This window comes from Pogona vitticeps, chromosome 5 (genome assembly GCF_051106095.1).
Source record: "Pogona vitticeps strain Pit_001003342236 chromosome 5, PviZW2.1, whole genome shotgun sequence".
Taxonomy (NCBI): domain Eukaryota; kingdom Metazoa; phylum Chordata; class Lepidosauria; order Squamata; family Agamidae; genus Pogona; species Pogona vitticeps.
The window spans coordinates 21,354,950-21,376,204 of NC_135787.1; the positions used below are offsets into that span (position 1 = coordinate 21,354,950).

The 21,255-nt window shown below is 39.0% G+C and overlaps 1 protein-coding gene across 2 annotated transcripts in view; it reads right to left on the reverse strand.

Annotated features, from left to right (window-relative positions):
• Positions 1–21,255, reverse strand: part of PPP3CA (protein phosphatase 3 catalytic subunit alpha) — a 218,321-nt gene that overhangs the window by 79,033 nt on the left and 118,033 nt on the right. For both annotated transcript variants that reach the window (XM_020805420.3, XM_020805421.3), the window contains exon 3: positions 8,703–8,827. In XM_020805420.3, coding sequence (XP_020661079.1) covers positions 8,703–8,827 — 125 coding nt within the window. The remainder of the gene's footprint in view (positions 1–8,702; positions 8,828–21,255) is intronic.

Consider the following 21,255-nt stretch of genomic DNA (forward strand, 5'->3'; position numbering starts at 1 on the left):
CTCAATTTGGGATGACTGGAAGAGAAGGCAAAATGGAAGAGAAGCAATAACGTTTCCCATGGTTGTCTGGTTGGAAAGTCTTTGCCCTTGTAACTGAAGTTTGATGGAGAAAGTAAATGCAGAAGCACCGCAGGAGAAGAGTATAGAGGAGTTATTACAGGAGACAAGAGTTGTAACTAGAGCAAGGCAATTGAGGTTTTGGCCCTGGACACCAACCTTTAGTTTGGAAATGGTGTGAATCTCCTGGTGTTTTTTCCCCTTCTAGAAATGCATGAACCTACCTGGACAGAGGGCATGGTTGTACACCTACACCCAAGGCGTTCCTTCCCCATTTCTCTAACATCCTCTCTACATATGTCAATCTAATGTAACCCAAGCTTAATAATAGAAGAGAGAGGTTTAAGCTGCTAAAATTACTCGTTACAGCTCCAACAGGAGGATGTGCCCCTTTAGACAACTTGGTTCCTCAGTTATTAAGGATTGTATAAGGGAAGTGGCAGCACTCAGAAATGAACTTGGAAGCAAATAAGCAGCCAATTAATACATAATACTATGTGGAAAATTAGGCAGTATCAGTCAGAATTCTGGAAGCTATGTCCATACCAAGTAAAGTTTCCAAACCTCTTTTCAGGTCAGACATATTAATGATGTATTACAGTCATTTAACCAGGACTTGACAGAACCAAGGTGAATGCAAGGAAATGGGGTTTTCTTATTGATAAAGTCCTTTGTGGGTTCATGGAAGAACAGACAACCTCACACCTATGTCAGTGTACCTCAAATGTGTACTATAGAATATTTGATATTAGCTGCCTCAAATGCCCATGTTGCCCTTTATTGGCTGAACATTATCAGAAATATTTACCTAATACTCCACAGTTATATTTTTTGTAAAGCAGTTTGCATTCTATGTGTTTATACACAGGTTATTGCTTAATTTTATATTGCTTTCTAGTACTGTAATACTTTTGCTGAAAGAAGGAGAGAAAGAGAGAAAGAAGGATAGATAGATAGATAGATAGATAGATAGATAGATAGATAGATAGATAGATAGATAGATAGATAGATAGATAGATAGATAGAAAGAAAGAAAGAAAGAAAGAAAGAAAGAAAGAAAGAAAGAAAGAAAGAAAGAAAGTTAAGAGACCACAGACCACAGTGATCAAAGTAAGTGGCTGCAGACAGAAAAAGACCTGCAACGCCACCTGGATGACAGCTGGCAATACTAGATAAAGGCAAGGGTCACACAATGGATAACATCCCCTCCCAGATATATTAACTCCCCCTCCAAATATGACTGGATTTCTCTTTTTGGGATTTATGGCTAGGCTTTGGTGAATTGGCTCTGGCAACTGACTTTCAGGGCTCTCTTCCTCCTCTCCCAGTACCAGTCTTGTTTTTTGTTTAGGGCTAGCACTACTCATCCCTTTCTACCTTGCCTAGTTTAATAAGAAAAATTCTGTACAGCATTATGTGTAATAATTATGTGAACGTTTATTTCATAGATAATGAGCATGTACCAACCTTGTGTTATATGATATAAAACCAAACAAAGTATTTTTATTAAACTTTGATATCATGCCTGGTTTAATGAGAAATATTTTGCTGGAAAATCTTACAGGTAATGGCCAATTTTTTATTTTTATTTTTTTGCAACAGATAATGTCAATGGTGATTTCTAAACATTTAAAAAATCACTTTCAAAAATTATGCTGTTTCTATTATGTTGGTATATTTATTCAATACAATTTTGGCCAATAAGTATTAACTGCATTTATTACAAAGTAGTAAGTATGTACCAATCTTCTTACTATTTTATGAGTACCAATCTTCTTCTTATTTTATGAAATTTGCATACATTAGACAATCTTTTAAATCATTAAATAGATCCGTTTCAAACCAGATTTACTAAATTAATTTGAAAGTATTCCATTGGTAAGTATAAACAAAACAATGCCAAAAGAAAAGTCATTTAATGAATAGTTTGGTGAATAAAATAACAAAAGCCAGAGTAAAGTCCATACTGGAGTACCTCCAGCCAGCTGTTAAAGACTTTTCAGTTGGAGTTATATAAATTAGAAGGACAAGGAGGGGGAAGCAATCCTGTCCAGATCAGGTTGAACACAACTTTCTGAACCTGAGAGATATTTACTCACAATGATCTCTCACCCTAGGGTAAGGTGCAGAAGGACTGGGACTTGGCCTTCCTTAAGTGGCATCTGGATGGCTTATCTGCCCAGGGCAAGTTGCAGCAGAGTTAGAACCCAGTGCTCTGTACGTGACGTCCAGACAGCTGTGCATACTGGGGGAAGCTGTAGTTGGAGTGCGGCTTGAGCCTCTACAGGTGCCACTTGGATAGCTGGTTGCCCTACTATAAGGGAATGCAGAACGAGAACCTACTGCCTGGGGGATCTCAGTGACTGATTCTGGTTTGGACCCTAGCAGTCCTCAATTCCAAGTTGTTGCCCCCACCTGCTATATCAGTAGTTCCCAACCTTGGGTCCTCAGGTGTTCTTGAGTTAAAACTCTCAGAAGCCTTCACCTTCAGCTGTGTTGGCCAGGATTTCTGGGAATTGTAGTCCAAGAACACGTGGGGACACAAGGATGAGAGCCACTGCCGCAAATGGAACGACCACTCTCTGGTCCAAGTGCCCTGCTACTGTGCAGGGGTACCTTCCACCCTCTCCTTTCACCTGTTGCATATGCTGGGGCCATTCACAGTGTTCAAAGCTGCTGGGCTACTGTACTAGTAGGCCCCTTCCTCTGGACTGATGCCCCACATGGAGTCCTGGCTCATGCCCGCTTAGTTCTGGGTTCCTTGCCACCTGTCATTCTATACCACTTCATCTCCTTCTCCATGTACTTCAGGAGTCCCTAACCCTCTGCCTCACCCAAATACAGTGGGGTCTCGACTTACGAACTTAATCCGTATTGGAAGGCAGTTCTCAGGTCGAAGAGTTCCTAAGTCGAATTTGCATTTCCCATAGGAATGCATTGAAAACCATTTAATCCGTATCTGCTCTTTTCGTCCATAGAAACTAATGGGAAGCTGCTATTCCGCCTTCTGCCACTAGAGGGGGATATTTTTTTCTTTTTTCCTTTTAACCTAAGATGACTTAGCTTTTAAAAAAAGGGGGAAAAGAGTTCGTAACTCGAATCTAAGTTCGTAAGTCGAGTCTATATATTCCTATGAGAGTGGTTCGTAAGTCGAAACGTTCGTATGTCGAGCCGTTCGTAAGTTGAGACCCCACTGTACTCTTCCCCACTGCATCCCCACCAGCCTGTTGCTTCCTCCTTTAAATTCCCTGTCTCTCACTCTTCTGATACCCCTGCTCACCCTGAGTTGTTCAGCAACTGACTCCTGTTGTTGCTGGGAGCCATACACTGTGTTCTGCACCTTCAAAAAGTATGGGAGTTCCAGTGGCAAGCCCTCCCACTTGCTAACAGTGGGGTTCTATCTATTAACAGGTAAGGAAACATATGCGTGACTCTCTAAGCAATGTATTGCTTAATCCTCAAAGCTCTGCTATTTTTCTACCTTCTGCATCCTTTTGCTTTAATAACTGAAAAAGAGCATTATTTATTTAACTTATTAAATTATCTAAGTTATTAAACCAGGAGAAGGATCCCTGGGCTCCTTGCCTGGGGAATTTTCACAAATGGACTTCACTGTAGGACTTTTTCAATGGCAAAAATATAATTGACCATGTTCTGAGAAACATTCTGTAAACAATGCAAGGGATTACAAATTCTGCCTACTTTGCATACCAAGCTAAATTAGCCTTTTATTTTTCTTAATGCATCACTGACTCTCAAGTCTTGCTTTTGTGCAGTTCTTAATACAATGATAAAGAGGGCCTTTAGCCTTGGGCCTGACATGGTCTGTGGGAGGATCTTGACATGGAGATGAGACCAAAGAGGCTATTCATGATTTAAAGGCACACTGCATGGAACTGAGTTCTGGTTTGGTTTGCAGCCCAGGAACTGACTCCACAGAACTCTGCTCTGGTTTGCAGCCAGAGAACCTGTTGCACACAACGGAGATGGGCTTTGGAGCCTGAGCATCTGCTGCAAAAAAGCTGAGCTCTGATTTGAAGCCAAGGACTTGTTGCATGGAACTCAGTTTTGTAGTCTGTGAAATGGCTGCATGGAACATAACTGTGCTTTGCAGCCCTTTCAGTTGCTGACACAGGTCTTACTCCTGAAAAGATGCTCCCAGAACACAGTGATGCTTTGTATGCTTGGTAGGAAAATATTTATACTGGAAAGCCTTACAGTTGGTACAAACTATTTTGCTGAGGTCGCCTCCCACACTTTTAGCTCTGCCCATCACTGCAGTTTAAACCCTGAGGCACTTCCTAACTTGGAATTTGGCCCCTAGGTGGACTTGACCCCCTTGATTGCTACATACAAATAGCCACAGGACTACCCAACCTGTAACCCTCCCCAACTTCCTTGGCTCCTATAGGTCCAAAAAAACCCCACATGGACTTGGCAAAATCCTGACATGTACCAATATAGGACTAGTGAATTGGGCAATCTCCAGTTTAGTTCTTGTCATGAAGTCATGATGTGGCTTCCCCATCGAATCCACCCCATTGAAGCTGGAATTCCCACTCACATCTATAATGTGTGGATGATAGTACTCACTTTATTATATGCTGTAAATACTACAACACAAGTGACCCACATAAAGCCATTGTTAAAGCCCAAAATACTGTCTAAGTATACAGTAATGGGTTATACATTTTACACAGCATTGTGGGCACAAAGATGAGGCACTTCCAAAAACAATTCTAATTTCATCTTCATTCCAAATTGTAAAATCTGGTACATTTAGTAAAGCGTGTGTTATCCAGTTTTCCCCCTATAATCTGCCAGCAGGAGGCAAAAAATAAAATAAATAACTAAATCCTATAAATGAATAGCAAGGATTTGCAAACAAACAAAAGAAAAACAAGGCTCATTGTCTTTATTGCATGAAAAAGTAAACAATTTAATTTTAAATTATGATGTATAAAAACTCTGCAGATTTTACTGTGGTGTGTGACAGCTTATTTGTTTCTGCTATGTGCATTTAATAGAAGTTATGTTCCATTCCAGTGTATTATTAAATTTCTTCCGCCCACTTCATATAATTTCCAATTCTTATTCCTAACAATAAAGAAGTTTCCTTCAGCACTTTCAGTTTGAAACAAATTATTTGCAGCCTACAGAAAAGAATAATTCCAACCACCATGAAAAAAAAAGAAAGAAAGGAGTTTTAAGTCCAGGTCCAGAAACCAAGCCTGGATTCACTACAGACTCTAATTTTTTCTTTCACAGCAAGGAAAATATTAAATGCAGAAGAGCCTTAAACAATTAATCATGTGAAATTCAAGAAAGTCATGCAATCCCTTCTTCTTCTCCAATTTTGTATGTAAAAACACCAGATCTAAATTGTAAAGAGATCCAGATATGACTGAGGCTCAGCAAAGCAAAGTAAAAGAAGCAAACTGCATTTCCAATAGGATTAACAAAATCTTAACAAACAGCTTCTCTATTTGGTGGAGGGGAAATCCCAATTATGTAGACTACCCGCGAAACAATGCTGTCTTTGGAACCCATCAATGTGATTATTCATAATGGTGGGTGAAGCATGGCTTCTTAAGCCAGTACAGTGGTGCCTCGCTTAACGAGTGCACCGTATAACGACGAAATCGCATCGCGATGCGGTTTCCGCGATCGCTAATGCGATCGCTTACCGATGGCCCCAATGGGCGAAACTTGCATAGCGAAGGTCGGTAAGCGTTTCGCTTACCGACCTTCGCTTTGCGACCCGCGGATCAGCTGTTCGGCGGGTCGAAAATGGCCGCCGGAACAGCCGAAATGGCCGTGTGCGTTTTCACGCCTTCCCCTCGCTTACCGAGGGTGCGAAAATGGCTGCCGGCTATGGGAAGACTTCGTTAAACGGTGAGTTTTCAGCCGATTTGGAACGCATTCCAATGGTTTTTTACTTTCCGTTTAACGAAGTTTTCACATAGCGAAGGTTAATCTGGAACGGATTAACCTCGCTATGTGAGGCACCACTGTATTAGGATAGGGTTAGGCTCATAAGGTTATTGGTGGACTTTCAAATAGCCTGACATCAAACCATTGTGATTTTTAAAAATTAAGACCAGCATTTTCAACTGAAATTAGAAGCAAAGGTAACCAAAGTAACTAATGGACCAACTGCAGACTGTTCACCTTCTTTCAAAGGCTGCCCTAGTTTGAGAGTGAATTCTGATAGTGAGAACAAATACAGCTTATATGACTTTAGATTGGCTCTCTCTGGATGACCATGTGAAGTCCATTCTAACTTTATGAAACTTCCCTAGATATTATTTTATATTTTATGTGGGATGAGTGGTTTTTTTCCCTCTCAAAACCACAGCTTTGTACAGTGTTTGCTATTTTGCTACACTATCTTAATATTCTCTGATATTTTTGTTATCTTTCATAGTATCAGATCTAGGCAAACTTTTTCTCATGCTCTCACCTGGAAAGTGAGAGGAAACTTCTAAAACTTTAATTCTCATATTCGAGAATGAAATAAGCAGACTTACATGACAAAGATACCACACAGCATCATCTAAATCTAACTGCAAGTCCCAACTAGAACAGATCCACTGACTCAAGAGATGACATGTGAGTGAACATTTATGCAAATCCTACGGATTCAATTGGCCTATTCTAGATGTGGCCAGCAATTGGATTCAGATCCTTACTTTTGTTACAAGGCACTAGAGCAGTGCCTTGACGTATGACCATAATCAATTACAGAAGATGGGCGTAACTCGAAATGGTTACAAGTCGAAGCACCATTTCCCACAGGAATGCAATTAATCCAGTCCAGCCGAAGGGAAAAAAATCACCAAATAATAATAATAATAATCATCATAATCATCATCATCATCATCATCATCATCATCATCATCATCATCATCATCACTGCAAGACTCATTGGAAAAACGATTAATCCTTTCAGGTTGAAAGAAAAAGAAAAGAAAAGCAATCAAGTGTGCATTGGAAATGAACAGAAAAAAATGGAGCAGATTGGAAATGCACAGAGAACAAAAGGAAAAAGCAAGGGAAGCATGCAGGACCCATTGGAAATGGGGAACCCCCCCCAAAGCAACCAAACACCCCAAGATCCATTGGAAATGGGCGGGAAGCCAAAAAAACAAAGAAACCCCCCAAGACCCATCGGAAATGGAGTAAAAAAACTCTTAAAAGCAACAAAAAAACCCAAGACTCATCAGAAATGGGGGGAAAACCAAAAAACAAACAAAACTCCCAAGACCCATCGGAAATGGGAAAAAACACTCCAAAAAGTGACAAACCCCCCCAAGACTCATCAGAAATGGGGGAGAAAAAAACCAAAAACCAAACAAACCCCCCAAGACCCATAACAGCACAGAAACATAACCCCCCAGCTCAAACCTACACTGCAAAAACACCCAGAACAGTTTTTAAAAAGCAGAAAACAGCACCTTACCTTACCAGGCAGCCCAAAGCCCCCCTGCGCGCGCACACACAAACACACACACAAAAAACATACACATGCTTACTCAGAAGCAGAAAGAGGCAGTCCCAAGCCTCCTCTGACACACACTCTCTAACTGCTGGGGCAAAAGAGCTACGTAGAAGCAGCCTCGTCGCCACCTATAGTTAGAAATTTGAATTTCCAGCCTTTTTCTGTTCATAAGTGGAAGCTCCGGTCGCAAGTAGAAGCAAAATTTTGCGGCTGGAGCTGGTCGTAACTCGAAATGGTCATAAGTAGGGGTATTCGTAAGTCAAGGCACCACTGTAATATAGTTGGCCTTTTGCAATTAAAAGCAAGGATGGTGGAATTTTTCAAGCTAAGTCTCTCCAGTAATAATCTGAGTTTTTAGTATTTAACACACCAGCATGAAAAGACTATAATTTTGGATGACTACTCATTTGGAATAGTATACACAGCCTTATTCTAGTAATAATTCTTCAGCCAAGGAAGTTGCTGTTGTGCCTGGTGAGGTAAATGTGCCAGTGGACAGCACTGGCCAGTGTTGTAAAAGTGAACTGGAAGCCAGGATGGCATTATCTAATATTGGAATGGTGTTAAAAGTTGGTGGGGTGTATAAAATAACCCACTATAAGCTAGGGGTACCCTGTATTCAGGACCATAAAGAAGGCTGACCGCCGGAGAATTGATGCTTTTGAATTGTGGTGCTGGAGGAGGCTCTTGAGAGTCCCCTGGGCTGCAAGGAGAACAAACCTATCCATTTTGAAAGAAATCAACCCTGAGTGCTCACTGGAAGGACAGATCCTGAAGCTGAGGCTCCAATACTTTGGCCAGCTCATGAGAAGAGAAGACTCCTTGGAAAAGACCCTGATGTTGAGAAAGTGTGAAGGCAAGAGTAGAAGGGGATGACAGAAGACAAGACGGTTGGACAGTGTTATTGAAACGACCAACATGAATTTGACCCAACTCTGGGAGGCAGTGGAAGACAGGAGGGCCTGGCATGCTCTGGTCCATGGGGTCACGAAGAGTCAGAGATGACTTAATGACTAAACAACAACAAAATCTTCTCTAATGCATGCTACAGGGAGAATATTCAAATACACATTCATGTATTTACAAGAATTGTACATTTGTTCTGTAAATTCATTTCACAGCGAAAGTGAGAAAGCAGACTTACTTCAATACTGAAGTACCCTCTGTCAACATAGTCCCCTAGAAAAAGGTACCGAGTGTTGGCAGGAGAACCTCCCACTTCAAAGAGCTTCATCAAGTCAAAGAATTGTCCATGGATGTCCCCACAAACTGAAACAGAGAAAGGTGGAAAGAGCCTTTTATATGTTATACATATGTATACACACATCGGTATTTATCAATTGACGAACATTCAAATCCCATCATAAAATCAATGAATCACAAAATAATGGAGTTGGAAGGAATCTATAAAGCTATCTAATGACTCCCTGTACATTTTGGATCAAGTAATTTTGTTCTTCCATGATGAAGCAGGCCATATCTAGCCCAGTCCAATTTATGTCAAGGATGGTCAGTTTGTCCTTCCAATGGTAGACCAGAGCTTAGGAATCGTGAAGCGATTTCATCATTAAATGGGGTAATCGTTAAGCGGGGCATCACTGTATTACATTCTGAGGATTCATAGACAATATAACTCCCTTCTTGTATAACAATTACGGTCTTATCATCCTGTATTCTTTTAGAAGTGACTTCAGTTTCATGAACACAGCACACATACTTATTTGTAGAAGCACTGAGCATGCTTTTGCAGCCAACAAACAGATAATTTCCCATCAGGATGTTTACTTCTTTATTTATTAAAACTATGCACTACTAGGAGATAAACACCTCAACATTAAGATTTAAGAGGTGGGTAAAAAAGCAATTATTCATAGAGAAACAAAATTATGGTGTAGCAAATGTGCCGCTAATGAGTTTGTACTAAAATTCACCACACTCTACAATACAAACATTACTCATATCCCATTGTCTTTGTTTCACAGCACGGTGCCGGATTATCTTGATTCACTAGCTAAAGGAAAGCTGCAAACTAACTATCTTCCTCCTCTCCTAATCATTAGGGCACCCCACTTGATGACTACAGGAAATCAATGCAGCAATTGCAACAACAGAGCTAGCAGTTCCTGGAACCCTAACTAACACTGGTCATTGTACAAAACCAATGTTACTACCAATGCAACTGATTTATTCCTTGTTTATTTTTCTGTGCTTTCATGTCTATCAAACAGCTTCAGGATTGGAAAATGGAAAATACGTGTGAAATTCTCATTCTGATTTTATCACTTTGACATCAAGTGCCATTTTCATTTCTCATCCTGCATTTACTTTGTTTGTTGATTTTTTAAACTTTTTAATCAAAATAATATTCAACACATTCAACAACGGTGAAAGTAGAAGAGAAACAAGATCACTACATTGTCTCAAACAGCAATCCAAATGGAAAAAAGAGCAGCAATGTGTTAGTAACACTAATAATACTATTAATAAATCATAATAATCATAAAAGTAAATACCAGCTGAAATAGAACAGTACTTGCTGCCCATAGAAATGTTCGGAGGCCAAAATATAATGCAAATAAAGAAAAGCTACAGCTACCAAGGCAGGTAAAAGCTAATTTTTTATTAGGCATGGCCACGAACCACATATGATCTCCCAACAACTATTTTGAGATGGTCTCAAAAAAGGCCATTTTCTTTACCTGGAAACAATGGTTTTGAAGTTAGGCCCCAAACAAAGATGGGAAAACAAAACCAACCAACCAAACAAACAAATAAACAAAAACCCCAACCATCTTCAAGTGACTGTCCAGATATTCTCTGAGTTTATTCCACCATACATCCCATATTTCTCCATTTCTGGTTGTGGGATTTATTTATCTCATTTTTTTCCTGGTATCCTCTTGGTCTGCAATACAGGTTTATATAATTATGCACAGTTTGGAAAATACGTTATTTTACAATGGTTCGTTATTTTAGCTACTGCAACTAAAACAAAGTTACCAGATAAACTTACATAAGATTAAACCTAACTCCTGGTTCTGTCTATATGAGAATATGGAACTGCTGGAAGAGGTTGCTTGGAGTTTTACAGTTTGATGTCACTAGCATGATACCCAGCTTTCCTTCTCCTTTCCATCCAAATGCACTGAAATTATCTGCATTCTAAATCTCTCTCTGGCATCAGTAATGACTAGATGAGGGTGTGCAAGTTGAAGCTTAATCCAGACAAGACAGAGATGCTCCTGGTCAGACAATGGACCAGGAATCCAAATTGTGCTGGGTGGGATTACACTCCCCCTGAAAACACAGATTCATAATTTCAATGTACTACTGAATCCAGCCTAGACTAGAGATTCTTCTTCCCATATACAATAGGCCCACTCAAGAAGGGTTCACACAGCAATCTGCTGGCATTTTGTGTCTGTTTTCTTTGCTCAGGAATCATTTCTCAAGCCCTTATATTTTTGTGTAGCACTTTACAACCTATTTCACGAATCCTTCAAAGAAAGAGAAAATTGGCTGGTATAAATATGTTGGTGATCCATTTGAAAACTTAAACCATGAGATTGATTTGCCCTAATTGGCACATGCCTTCCTTGTTATCAAAATATGTCCTCTTAAAGATATTTAACTACTCAACCCTCAAAAGAAGCCACATCACGTTACCAGAGGTTACGTTTTGGCTTATGAGAGTGTACGTGTCAGCTTTTGCGATGACTTAAAAAACAGAGATAAAAACATGGTTGATTTCTAAAGGTGTATTATTATTATTATTATTATTATTATTATTATTATTATTATTATTATTATTATTATTATTATTATTATTATTATTATTATTATTATTATTATTATTATTATTATTATTATTATTATAAACCAGATACAGTCAATCAAAATTATAAAAACATTAACAGGTATTAAATAACATATACAAGTTTTAGTCAAAAACCTAAGTATCTGTTAAATATCAGTGCAGTACATATGCTGTTCCTAATACTGATGGTTTTTGTAGCTCTGATGGTGTTATCTCTGAGATTTGCAACTGCTTATAATAGTGTGTGAACTTTTTTTGATATTGGCATTGTCGTTAAATTGAACTGGAGTAATGAAACACGAAGTTACATAAAGTATCAAATTCCAAACAATTAACTTCATAATAAATTATCCCATCTATAAAACTACTTCTTGAATTCTAATTAAATGTAATAATTAGACAACTTCAATAAAATTGCTCTTTACAAACTAATAAAGATATCCTTAAATGTCCTTCTTTTATCGAAGTCAATTTCAATTTCTCTTTTTAAATGAGATTACATCTTTGCACTCTACACAATTTGGCATGCATAAAACAGTTAAATCCATTTTACCAGCTTACCTCTCAGTTGATACAATCAAACTGCACATCTAGTACAACTTTTTTTATGACAGAAAATACATTCTGAGAGAAGGAGAGGGGAAATCTGCACGGTGGGGAAATGATCTGAATGTAGTTATCCCTTCATGATCTGATTTCTGCATTGGTTGGAAAATAGATGCAATATTATTTATTGGGTTTGGAGATGAAAGCTTGCTTTTCTGCCTACAGATACTTATTAAATATTTTATCTTGAACACAGCAAAACAGAGCCCAAGGGCCTTTAGAGGAGAGCTCTTACATTCAACTTATACAGAACACTTCCACTCTTATGTCAAAAGTCTTCATTGGCCCTGTAGCTAAGGGGAGGTGGGTATGCTCCTCAAAATTCAGAAAAACAGAACCCCAAACAGCTCACCAACAGTAAACAAAGAAACCAACCAACAGTTAACTGTTTATTTATTACATGAAGACACTGGCATAAATCGATTAGCATAACTTTCAACAGCAAACGGCTGCCAGTTAAGACGTTGACACTGGTTTTTCTGGTTGCATGCCAAGTTACGCGACTCTTGTGTGTTGAAAAAAATGAGTGTCATCTGGTAGGAATTCTCTACTGAAAGTTATACCAGCGGGTACAACAAATAGGATCCTGGCTGATATGTTAATGTGTTTTCTACCCTTTTAATTGTAATTGTAATTTATGAGAGAAATTATTAATACTCACATTATCTGCCATACAGTATATACCTTGGCATTCAAGTATTTAAAGCAGTGGGCTTTGTGGTTTATTACTTCAAATACCTGGAAAACAAATGGAATGCTCCTGCCTAGCATTTTCCATCTGCTGCAGTAATGAGTAAGACAACTAGGATAACTGCTGCGTTGTCTCCTCTAACTATGGAAAGAACACTTGCTGAATTTCTCATTCTTTGAGTTAAAGCTGTCTTAAAATGAGACATCTTGAAGAGGAATTTTAAAGCTCTGCAAGATTTCTCACCTCCAGCCAAGAGCATGACAAAGCTTTATCCCATTTCTGGGCTACTGTGCAAATTGCACAACTTTTTTTTCTTTTTTTCTTTTTTGAAAGCAGGGGTAGTAACATTTTGCGAAATGGGCAGCTTTGTGTAAAACACCACTTCCATCAATGGCAGAACTCTGTTGGCTGCCAGGAAGTTCCTCGTCATCCTGAGGAGAAGTATGTTGCAATTCTGTATCCTTTCCTGCTAGAACAAGACAAACGATGATTTTTAGACACATTTGACAAAATGTGCCCAGTGGTGAGCATGTTATAATATGGTGAGGAAAACAGTCAGATAAAGCACATTCCTTACTTTTTTATGATAAGCAAGCTCTGACAAATACAAAAGAAATCTATATGTGGCCCATATGCTGTCATGCCTAAAATTTCACAAGTAGCATCTTGCTGTCAAAATAGATGTTTAAAACTCTTAGGTTCATCTGGGAGAGAGAGATCTGCTAAAAATAAAGAAAACTCAGCCTGCTTAGATAGCACTTTTGTATTCTCTGTAGCATCTCTAATAACTTTATCAGGGGCACAAAAGAGACATTTGCAGCTTCACATACAGTACATCACAAGCAGCCGGAACAAACAGAGAAAGGAAGAACGTGCAATCAAACTACTATGATTAAAACACCAAGCCCTGAATTGTTCAGGGTTGACTTGCACTTGTTAAATCACCCAATACAATGTTAGCACATCATAAACAGAGGGGGAAAATATTAAAACCATTTCCATTTTACAGGCAGACTACAGAAAGATTACTTTGAAATCCAAAGACCTAAGAAATTTGATCACAGTGGTTTACGACAGGACCAGACTTAAGGATTAGTATTTGACCTCAAAGCTAGTCTGGTATTTGCATTTTTTTCCCTGAATTAATAATGCAGTTCTTTAATAGCTGTTCAGCATTTAGAACAAATCTTCTGATAATGTTAGAACAACTGAACAGATGTAACAGCACATGCATGATACTCTTCAATATACTGTAACCCTTTCCCTAAATCTAGGAATACAAACTTTAAAAAGTTGTGTGTTTTGCTGCTTTCTTCAATCACCAGAGCACCATAAGATTATCGCAGGTTTTCTCATTAGGAAACAGGAGATCCATTTTAAGACTGCTATTCTAAACCATCATTGAGAGACAGCAACTACAACATCCATTGTGAGGAGATGGGATGGTATGAGGTCCGGGATGGTATGAAGTCTCCTGCCTTGGGCAGGGGGTTGGACTAGAAGACCTCCAAAGTCCCTTCCAACCCTATGACTATGATTCTATGAATCATAGTCATAGGTAGTATCTTGTTTTCCTCATTACCACTTTTAAATCGAAATGCGTGCAAACACATCCAAAGTTTCTGTTAAGAAAAATGCTGTTTTCATCCTTCCCATGTGCAGCAAAAGTAAAATACTCTTTGAATAATTATGCTCTTCTAATTCTCTGGTTAAGGAGCTGAATTTCAGAGCAACTGGTGATGGATGCGAATAAAATTTGGTTCTTTATGATTACATATAAATATAAATAAATATAATTTAATAATAATATTATAACAATTTAATAGTGATAAAATTAATTTTGCTTGCATTTATTTATTTATTTATCTATTTGCTCCTGGGGTGGTTTTAAAAGTCTGGGAACCCATCTAAATTGATAAGAGCACACTTTGGAGCTCAATAATTCTGCCATAAGCTGGAAGCAACCTGATGACACGTAACAGCTGGAAGCAACCTGATGACATGTAACAACAGCAATGTGCCTCCAGCTGCTCCCACTGGCACCAAGGCTCACTGTCTGTACACATTTTGCACTTAAGCGGTACTGGCATGGCAAAAAGCCAAAACTGAGGGGAAGGGATTGGGGAAAGCATAAGTGAGTGTATGTACTTGTGCACATTGCAAGATGGAGTGGGCTGCTGGTGTCACGACTTATGAGCCTTCGTCTCCTGACAGCAGTAAGGAATTGTGGTGGTGGTGGAATTCCCAATGGACTGGCAAGGAGCATATTACAAGTCCCAGTACCATTATAGACCCACAGGGAAAAAAGCATCCTCATATGTCATTTGCGCTACAGGTAATGTCTGTTGGATGCAGGACCTAGTAGGAACGGCATCAACTATTAGTGCCTTCTGCTACGTGCCTAGTGCCTTTTGCCACAACAAACAAACAAACAAACAAACAAACAAACAAAAGGGCTTTCCTACCACAGCTCCTGGATGCTACACATTGGCTTTCACGTGGATTTCAGGTCAATTTACTCTAATTGCCCTGATGACCATTTCCAGTAGGATTTGGCCCTGAAGCTGTTCCAGCGACTCTCCTAACCTTTACCTGCCCTGCGCCAACCTTGTGATCTCACAAGGAGCCACCCCTAATTTCAGGTTTTGACTGAAGGGATGCTGCTAAGAAGACAACTCTGACAATAAGGTAACTAGAAAAATGCTTTATTTCATAGGCTATGGTTCCCCATGATTTTGACAATGTTGAAAAATACTGTAAGTTCCCTTAAGTTTCTTTGTGTAGTAAAAATATGGAAAATAGAAGTAACTTCTAGGACAATGTAAAATAACAGGTATTGAAAAGGGGGGGGACATACTTCTCTGGTAGTCAACAATACACTCAAAGATGCTGTTTTTCAATGCCAAAATATTCCAAACTTTAAAACAGATACATGATAGATGCCAATAGCAATATTGTATACATTCAAATAGCGCTGTTTTTATACACAATCCAGAAAAAGTTCAACAACCATATTTTATTTCAGTAGAACAGTTTCAAGAAGTGAGTGTCAAATCTCTCTAATGGAAATGAAGCGGTTCTAAGAATGTTTAACTCTTGGTTGGAACCTGGCATTTGCGTGTACATGGCTATGTCCTCATTTGCTGCATTTGAGTAGGGCTGTTGGGTTGCCACTATGGTGGACTATTTGTAAAGGCTGTTTGCACCCTCCTGGAATAGCCAGAGAACACCTTGTTTGCATTGCACTGAGTGACTGGAGATGACAGCATCTTGACTGCAATCAATATGGGGACGTACATGGATTCACCCACATTGCTGGCAGCCACATTAAAAACAGAGGGCATGAGAACAAGCTGTTCCTCTGTGTGTGTGTGTGTGTGTGTGTGTCTGTGTCTGTGTATCTGTGTGTGTGTGTGTGTGTGTGTGTGTGTGTAAATCTGGTTTTGACATAAAACAGACCTCAGTGCAGTTCTTCATACAATACAAGTATTCGTATTCTTGCTCCCTGCCTCAGGGTAAAACCTTTGTAAATCATACCATCTGAATTTTAGTATGTCTTATCACCCATCTGTTTTTCACGGAAGGCTACATAATGCAAAATAAATACATAGATGTGGAATGCATAAGATTGGCATGATATTTACAGAACGCTCATACGCCTTAAAACAAATTGTGGGGTCTTCACATTCAAATGTGATCCTTTATTTATCTTTAATGGAATTATAAGAATCAGCAGAGAGAACAGATGGGCATTCCTCCACTGTGGATCTTCCTGTCCTATAACATACTTGATATTCCTAAATAGTGTTGTATAGCATACTTAGTCATAAGCTATTTGAAAGTTTGGCTATGTCACGGGCACATAAAGTGACAAGCCGTCCAACTTACTTTTGTATAGGCTAATATTTTTGTGGAAGCAAAATGTTTTCTTTACATTAAGACAATTAGTATTCACTTTTATCATACGGAGAGCAAAGATTCTGGCATACCACTGAAACAATGTCTATTTAAAACCCATTATTTTGCTTTATTATTATCTGTGTTCCATCCACACATAAGAAGCCTATTTGGAATTTATTAACATTAATATCCACATATCTGAGAAGATTCTCATTCATCCAGGTGAGGTTATCTGGAAGTTGAGTCATGGCAACTGGACTTCTTTCTTATTAGGTTGAAACATTTCATTACTCATTTAATAGCTTAATATCCACATATACAATATACAATATTAAAGCTACTATAAGGAAAAATATTAAGCCATTTAAAAATATTTTAGAACCCCACGTTTCTCACAATGAGACTGAAACAGACGGAGACAAAACAAACAAATAAAAGCAACAGAAAGTTAACAATGAAACACAAATAAATAATTAAGAGTACTTGAGCTGATTAAATTAATTTACTAATACAAAAATATTATCAAGTTAAAAACACTATAATCTGTATTTTAAAATGTACAGTATTGATCTATTAAAATATTCCCTCAAGAGCCATATGTTGTAAAAAGCCTTCCTAATTGAAAAAAGATCTTGTCTGCAGAGAGAAGGGCAAAAGGAAGGGGAAGCAATCTGATCTGCCTTACTGGTGAATTCCATAAACTGGGTGCAACCACCGAGAAGGACTGAGAAAAGGGCAGAACCATAGGAAACACAAGGATAGTATTTCCAGTAAGAGACCAGTGGAAACTACCTAGACTGTCACCTGTTAAGAGGTAGGGGACACTTTGATTCCTTCCCATGGGACGTCATCTCCCTGAACATGGTTGATCTTTCCTTAGAAGATATTTATATACCCAGGCACTATTTCATGCCAGAAATCTGTATTTGATTTCAACTTGTTCGGGATATGGCAAAGAGGTAGAACGGACACATTTATCATGTAACGAGACACAAAAATATGGGTTGGTACGGCTGACCACTCAAGGTGAAATAAATGAGACATGACTTTCAAGAAGCAGAAGAACTTAATGGTTGAAGAACTTTGGAGGCTGATTTAGCAACAGCACAGCATCAAGGTTTAGAGTGGCCACATTTAAATTCAAAATAGTCATGTTGACATACAACCTCCAGTGGGAATGGAAGAAAGAGGATCATAGTTGTGTTTTATTATTGTAATGTTTTCTCTTATAATCTTTATGTTCCGTATTTTAAGTATGCCTTCTTTTTTTGTCAGATGCAGGGAAGGGGTATCAGGAGACAATTATCTAGTTGTTTCATGTGCTCCCAGAGGCATCTGGTGGGGCCACCATGAGATACAGGGAGATGGACTAGATGGGCCCTTGGCCTGATCCAGCAGGGCTCTTCTTATGTTCCTTTCTTTCATCTCCCAAGCTTTGTAGTATAAGAAGCAGTACAAAAAAGTTTAAACAAATATGCATTACCTGTAGTATCAGAGACACTAGGCCTTTTAATATAAACTTCTGTAGAACATGAGGACAAGGATACTATTACTCCCACTTGTGGATTTCCCATAGGCATTTGGTTGGGAACAAGACACGGAACTATATAGGCACAAATTGTTTTACATTCTTATGTCAGAAGTCCAAGTTGCACTTTAATAAAACATTTCATTATCATATTACATTATATTGTATATAACTTTGCTATATAATGAATTCTTCCCAGCATCATCACTGAATCTGACTGCAGTATGTCACCATCCTGGCAAAGCAAAGCTATCTTGAAATACCAAGGGAAACTGAGATCTAATTCTTTACCGAAGCAGTGGCTGAGACAGAGATTTCTCTGTTCTCACCTCATGATCATTTTGAGACACCTCCCTGCCAATATCTACAACTTCATTTCCATTGTTAGAGTGCTGCATCACTCAATTCATATTGAAATTTTTGGGAAATAAGTAACTGAGATGAAGTAGAAAGCAGAGTTCTATTCAGACAAGGATCCCTGTATCTAGTAGAAGCGTGAGAGTTGTGGTGTATGTGTGTTCATGCCACTAATCGTCCTTGCCCTCTTGAGCGATTTAGGGTGATGGTGAAATATTAATCTGGATCCCAACAAACTCAAAATCTATTGACAAGCTTTAGAAAGGAGGTATAGACAGTGGAGTCAATAAGATTCCATGTAGCTATGAATCCATATCACAGTGGCAGCAATAGCACTGCCTCCAGAGACACCAAGGTAGAAATTAACAGAAAGAGGCACATGTCTGACAAGCAGAGTACAGGTTGCCAGAGACCAGCAATTCAGACTGCCATCATGTTGTACAACAGCCTGGTCCAGACATGTATACCACCTGATTCCTTGTCATCTGATTCCTAGCACATCAAAGTGTGAACAGATTCATCTGGTAAGATAGTGGTTGGTATAAATGTTCCATCTGTTGTGTTTGATCTGTGAGGATTCATTCACACACAAGAGTCATCATTTGGTACTGCAGCCTTCAAGCAGCAGGTACACATTTGTTAACCCATTCCAATCACTATCAGTTTAGACTGGAGATACAATAATTAAAGGCCATACAGAACACCATCAATATTCTGAACACAATGAGTGGCACCATTTAAGTACAAGTAGAAGGACTTCAGATAATAATAAAATATCATGCAGGAAAAGAAAATACAGAAAAAAGGAGACTGGGAGGTAGAAAGTCATTGTATGCTTGAACTGTGAAAGCAATAGAAATGAAACAGCAATAAATGCTACTTACGTAAGGAGGCAGGCAATTAACAAGCAGCAATGTTGAGGATTTTACATGTAGAGCTGCACATAAGGCTCAACTTCAGGGCAATGAAACTGGTTCATTTCAGGCATGCTTCAATTAAACTCTCTCCCACAATGATAATCTATCAGCCTGAATGCTTCAAATGCTCTCAAACACCGAACGGACAGAGGATACGGAGTTTTGGTTGCTGGACAGGAAAGGCAAACTTTTTTCCTCTTCCTTTTTCAATAAACAGGACAGCTATTACAGTAAATGACCGGCAAGGGACAAGATGTATCTGCATCTTCTGCTTCACGTAACATAGTCTGACATTTTCATAGTGCACACATAGCAAGATCATTTCAGAGATGTTGCACATCAATTGTGCAACAGACAGACAGCCAAAAGCCTTTCTGTTGTCAATGTTCAATTCAATTTACAAAGATGCCTATCGCTTTGCTTGAAACATTTTAACAGCCCCCCTCAGTCAGTCCAGATTTCTAAAAGGCCAGCTCTTTTACGTAAGCACATTAGGATCAATGGGACGTTAGTAATTTACTTACTCATCCCACTGATTTCAGTGTCTCTGCTCTAGATCCGAGTTAGCCCGGGTCCAACCCTGTGCCCATCTTGATGCAGAAAATCACAGCACACGTCAAAATATCTTGATGTGCCTTAAAAATCACTCCTTCGGAGCCTTGGATTGGGCTATCCTTAAGCAAAGACATACCATATAGGAGGTATGGCTATCAAACTTAACAGAGTTGGAAATGTTACTTTTATGTGACTGGATATTTCAGAATTCCCAGGCAATGTAACCACTGGCTATGCTAAGGATTCCAAAAACTAGAACCCAAAAATAGGATTTCATAGTTACGTTTATTTCTGCTTTATTTAAACCTATTGGCCTAAATTGGTAATCCCATCTAGACGACACCCATGGGACTTATCATGGCACTGACTCGCAATTTGATTTAGGCTATAGGGTGTGCTGGTGTGCACTTTTCTATCACATAAAAGAAATCCCAGAATTTTGCCTTACCTTCAGGAGATGAAAGAAATGCCAGGTTGAAAAAGGCTGAGCTACAGTATTCAAAAACGGCTTTAGCTTACCATGACCTTGCAAAGCAGCCCGTGGTGCTAGAAGAAATTCCCCACAGTTTCCCCAAGAAATTCTAAGTGGCCATTATATACCAATTTAATTCTTGTGTAGATTTTGTAACCCTGAACAGTGGGATAATCATAAAAATCCACAGAACAGTGCAGCAGCTGCACTGTGGCACTGAATCCCACAACTCAAGCTGTGAACACTGAAGATCTTGGTATCAGTCATTCATTCATGTGCTTGTCAACATGGCAGCTGTCATTTTAAGTGGTACATTTTCTTGGAGGCTGTCTTCACATTATACATGATAGATGCCACTTTGACTCTGCAAGCCTCTCAGTTTAAATTCTGCTGGGCCAGCAACCTCCTGTTCAGCTAGTGGCTGCACTGACCAGAATGTCTATATTGCAAAATAAATCTTGGTACAGTGGTGCCTAGACGATGATAATCCGTTCCACTGAAATGGCTGTTTAGCGAAATCATAGTCTAGCAAAAAGCATTTCCCCACTGGAACGCATTGAAACCTGTTTAATGCATTCCAATGGGGGAAGAATCGTCGTTGTCTAGCGAAGATCGGCCATAGGAAAGCCGCTTTGCAAACTGCCAATCAGCTGTTTAAATAGCTGAATTACGAAGCTTAGGTCCCAAAAACACCAATTGTGCGGGTGCGGAGGGAGCTGTCAAAATCGTTGTCTAGCGAAAATCTGTTTGTGGCGCAGGGACCAAACATTGTCCAGCAAAATTCCCCCATAGGAATCACTGTTTTGCGAATCGCTATAGCGATCGCAAAAAGTCAATGTCTAGCAAAAAAACTG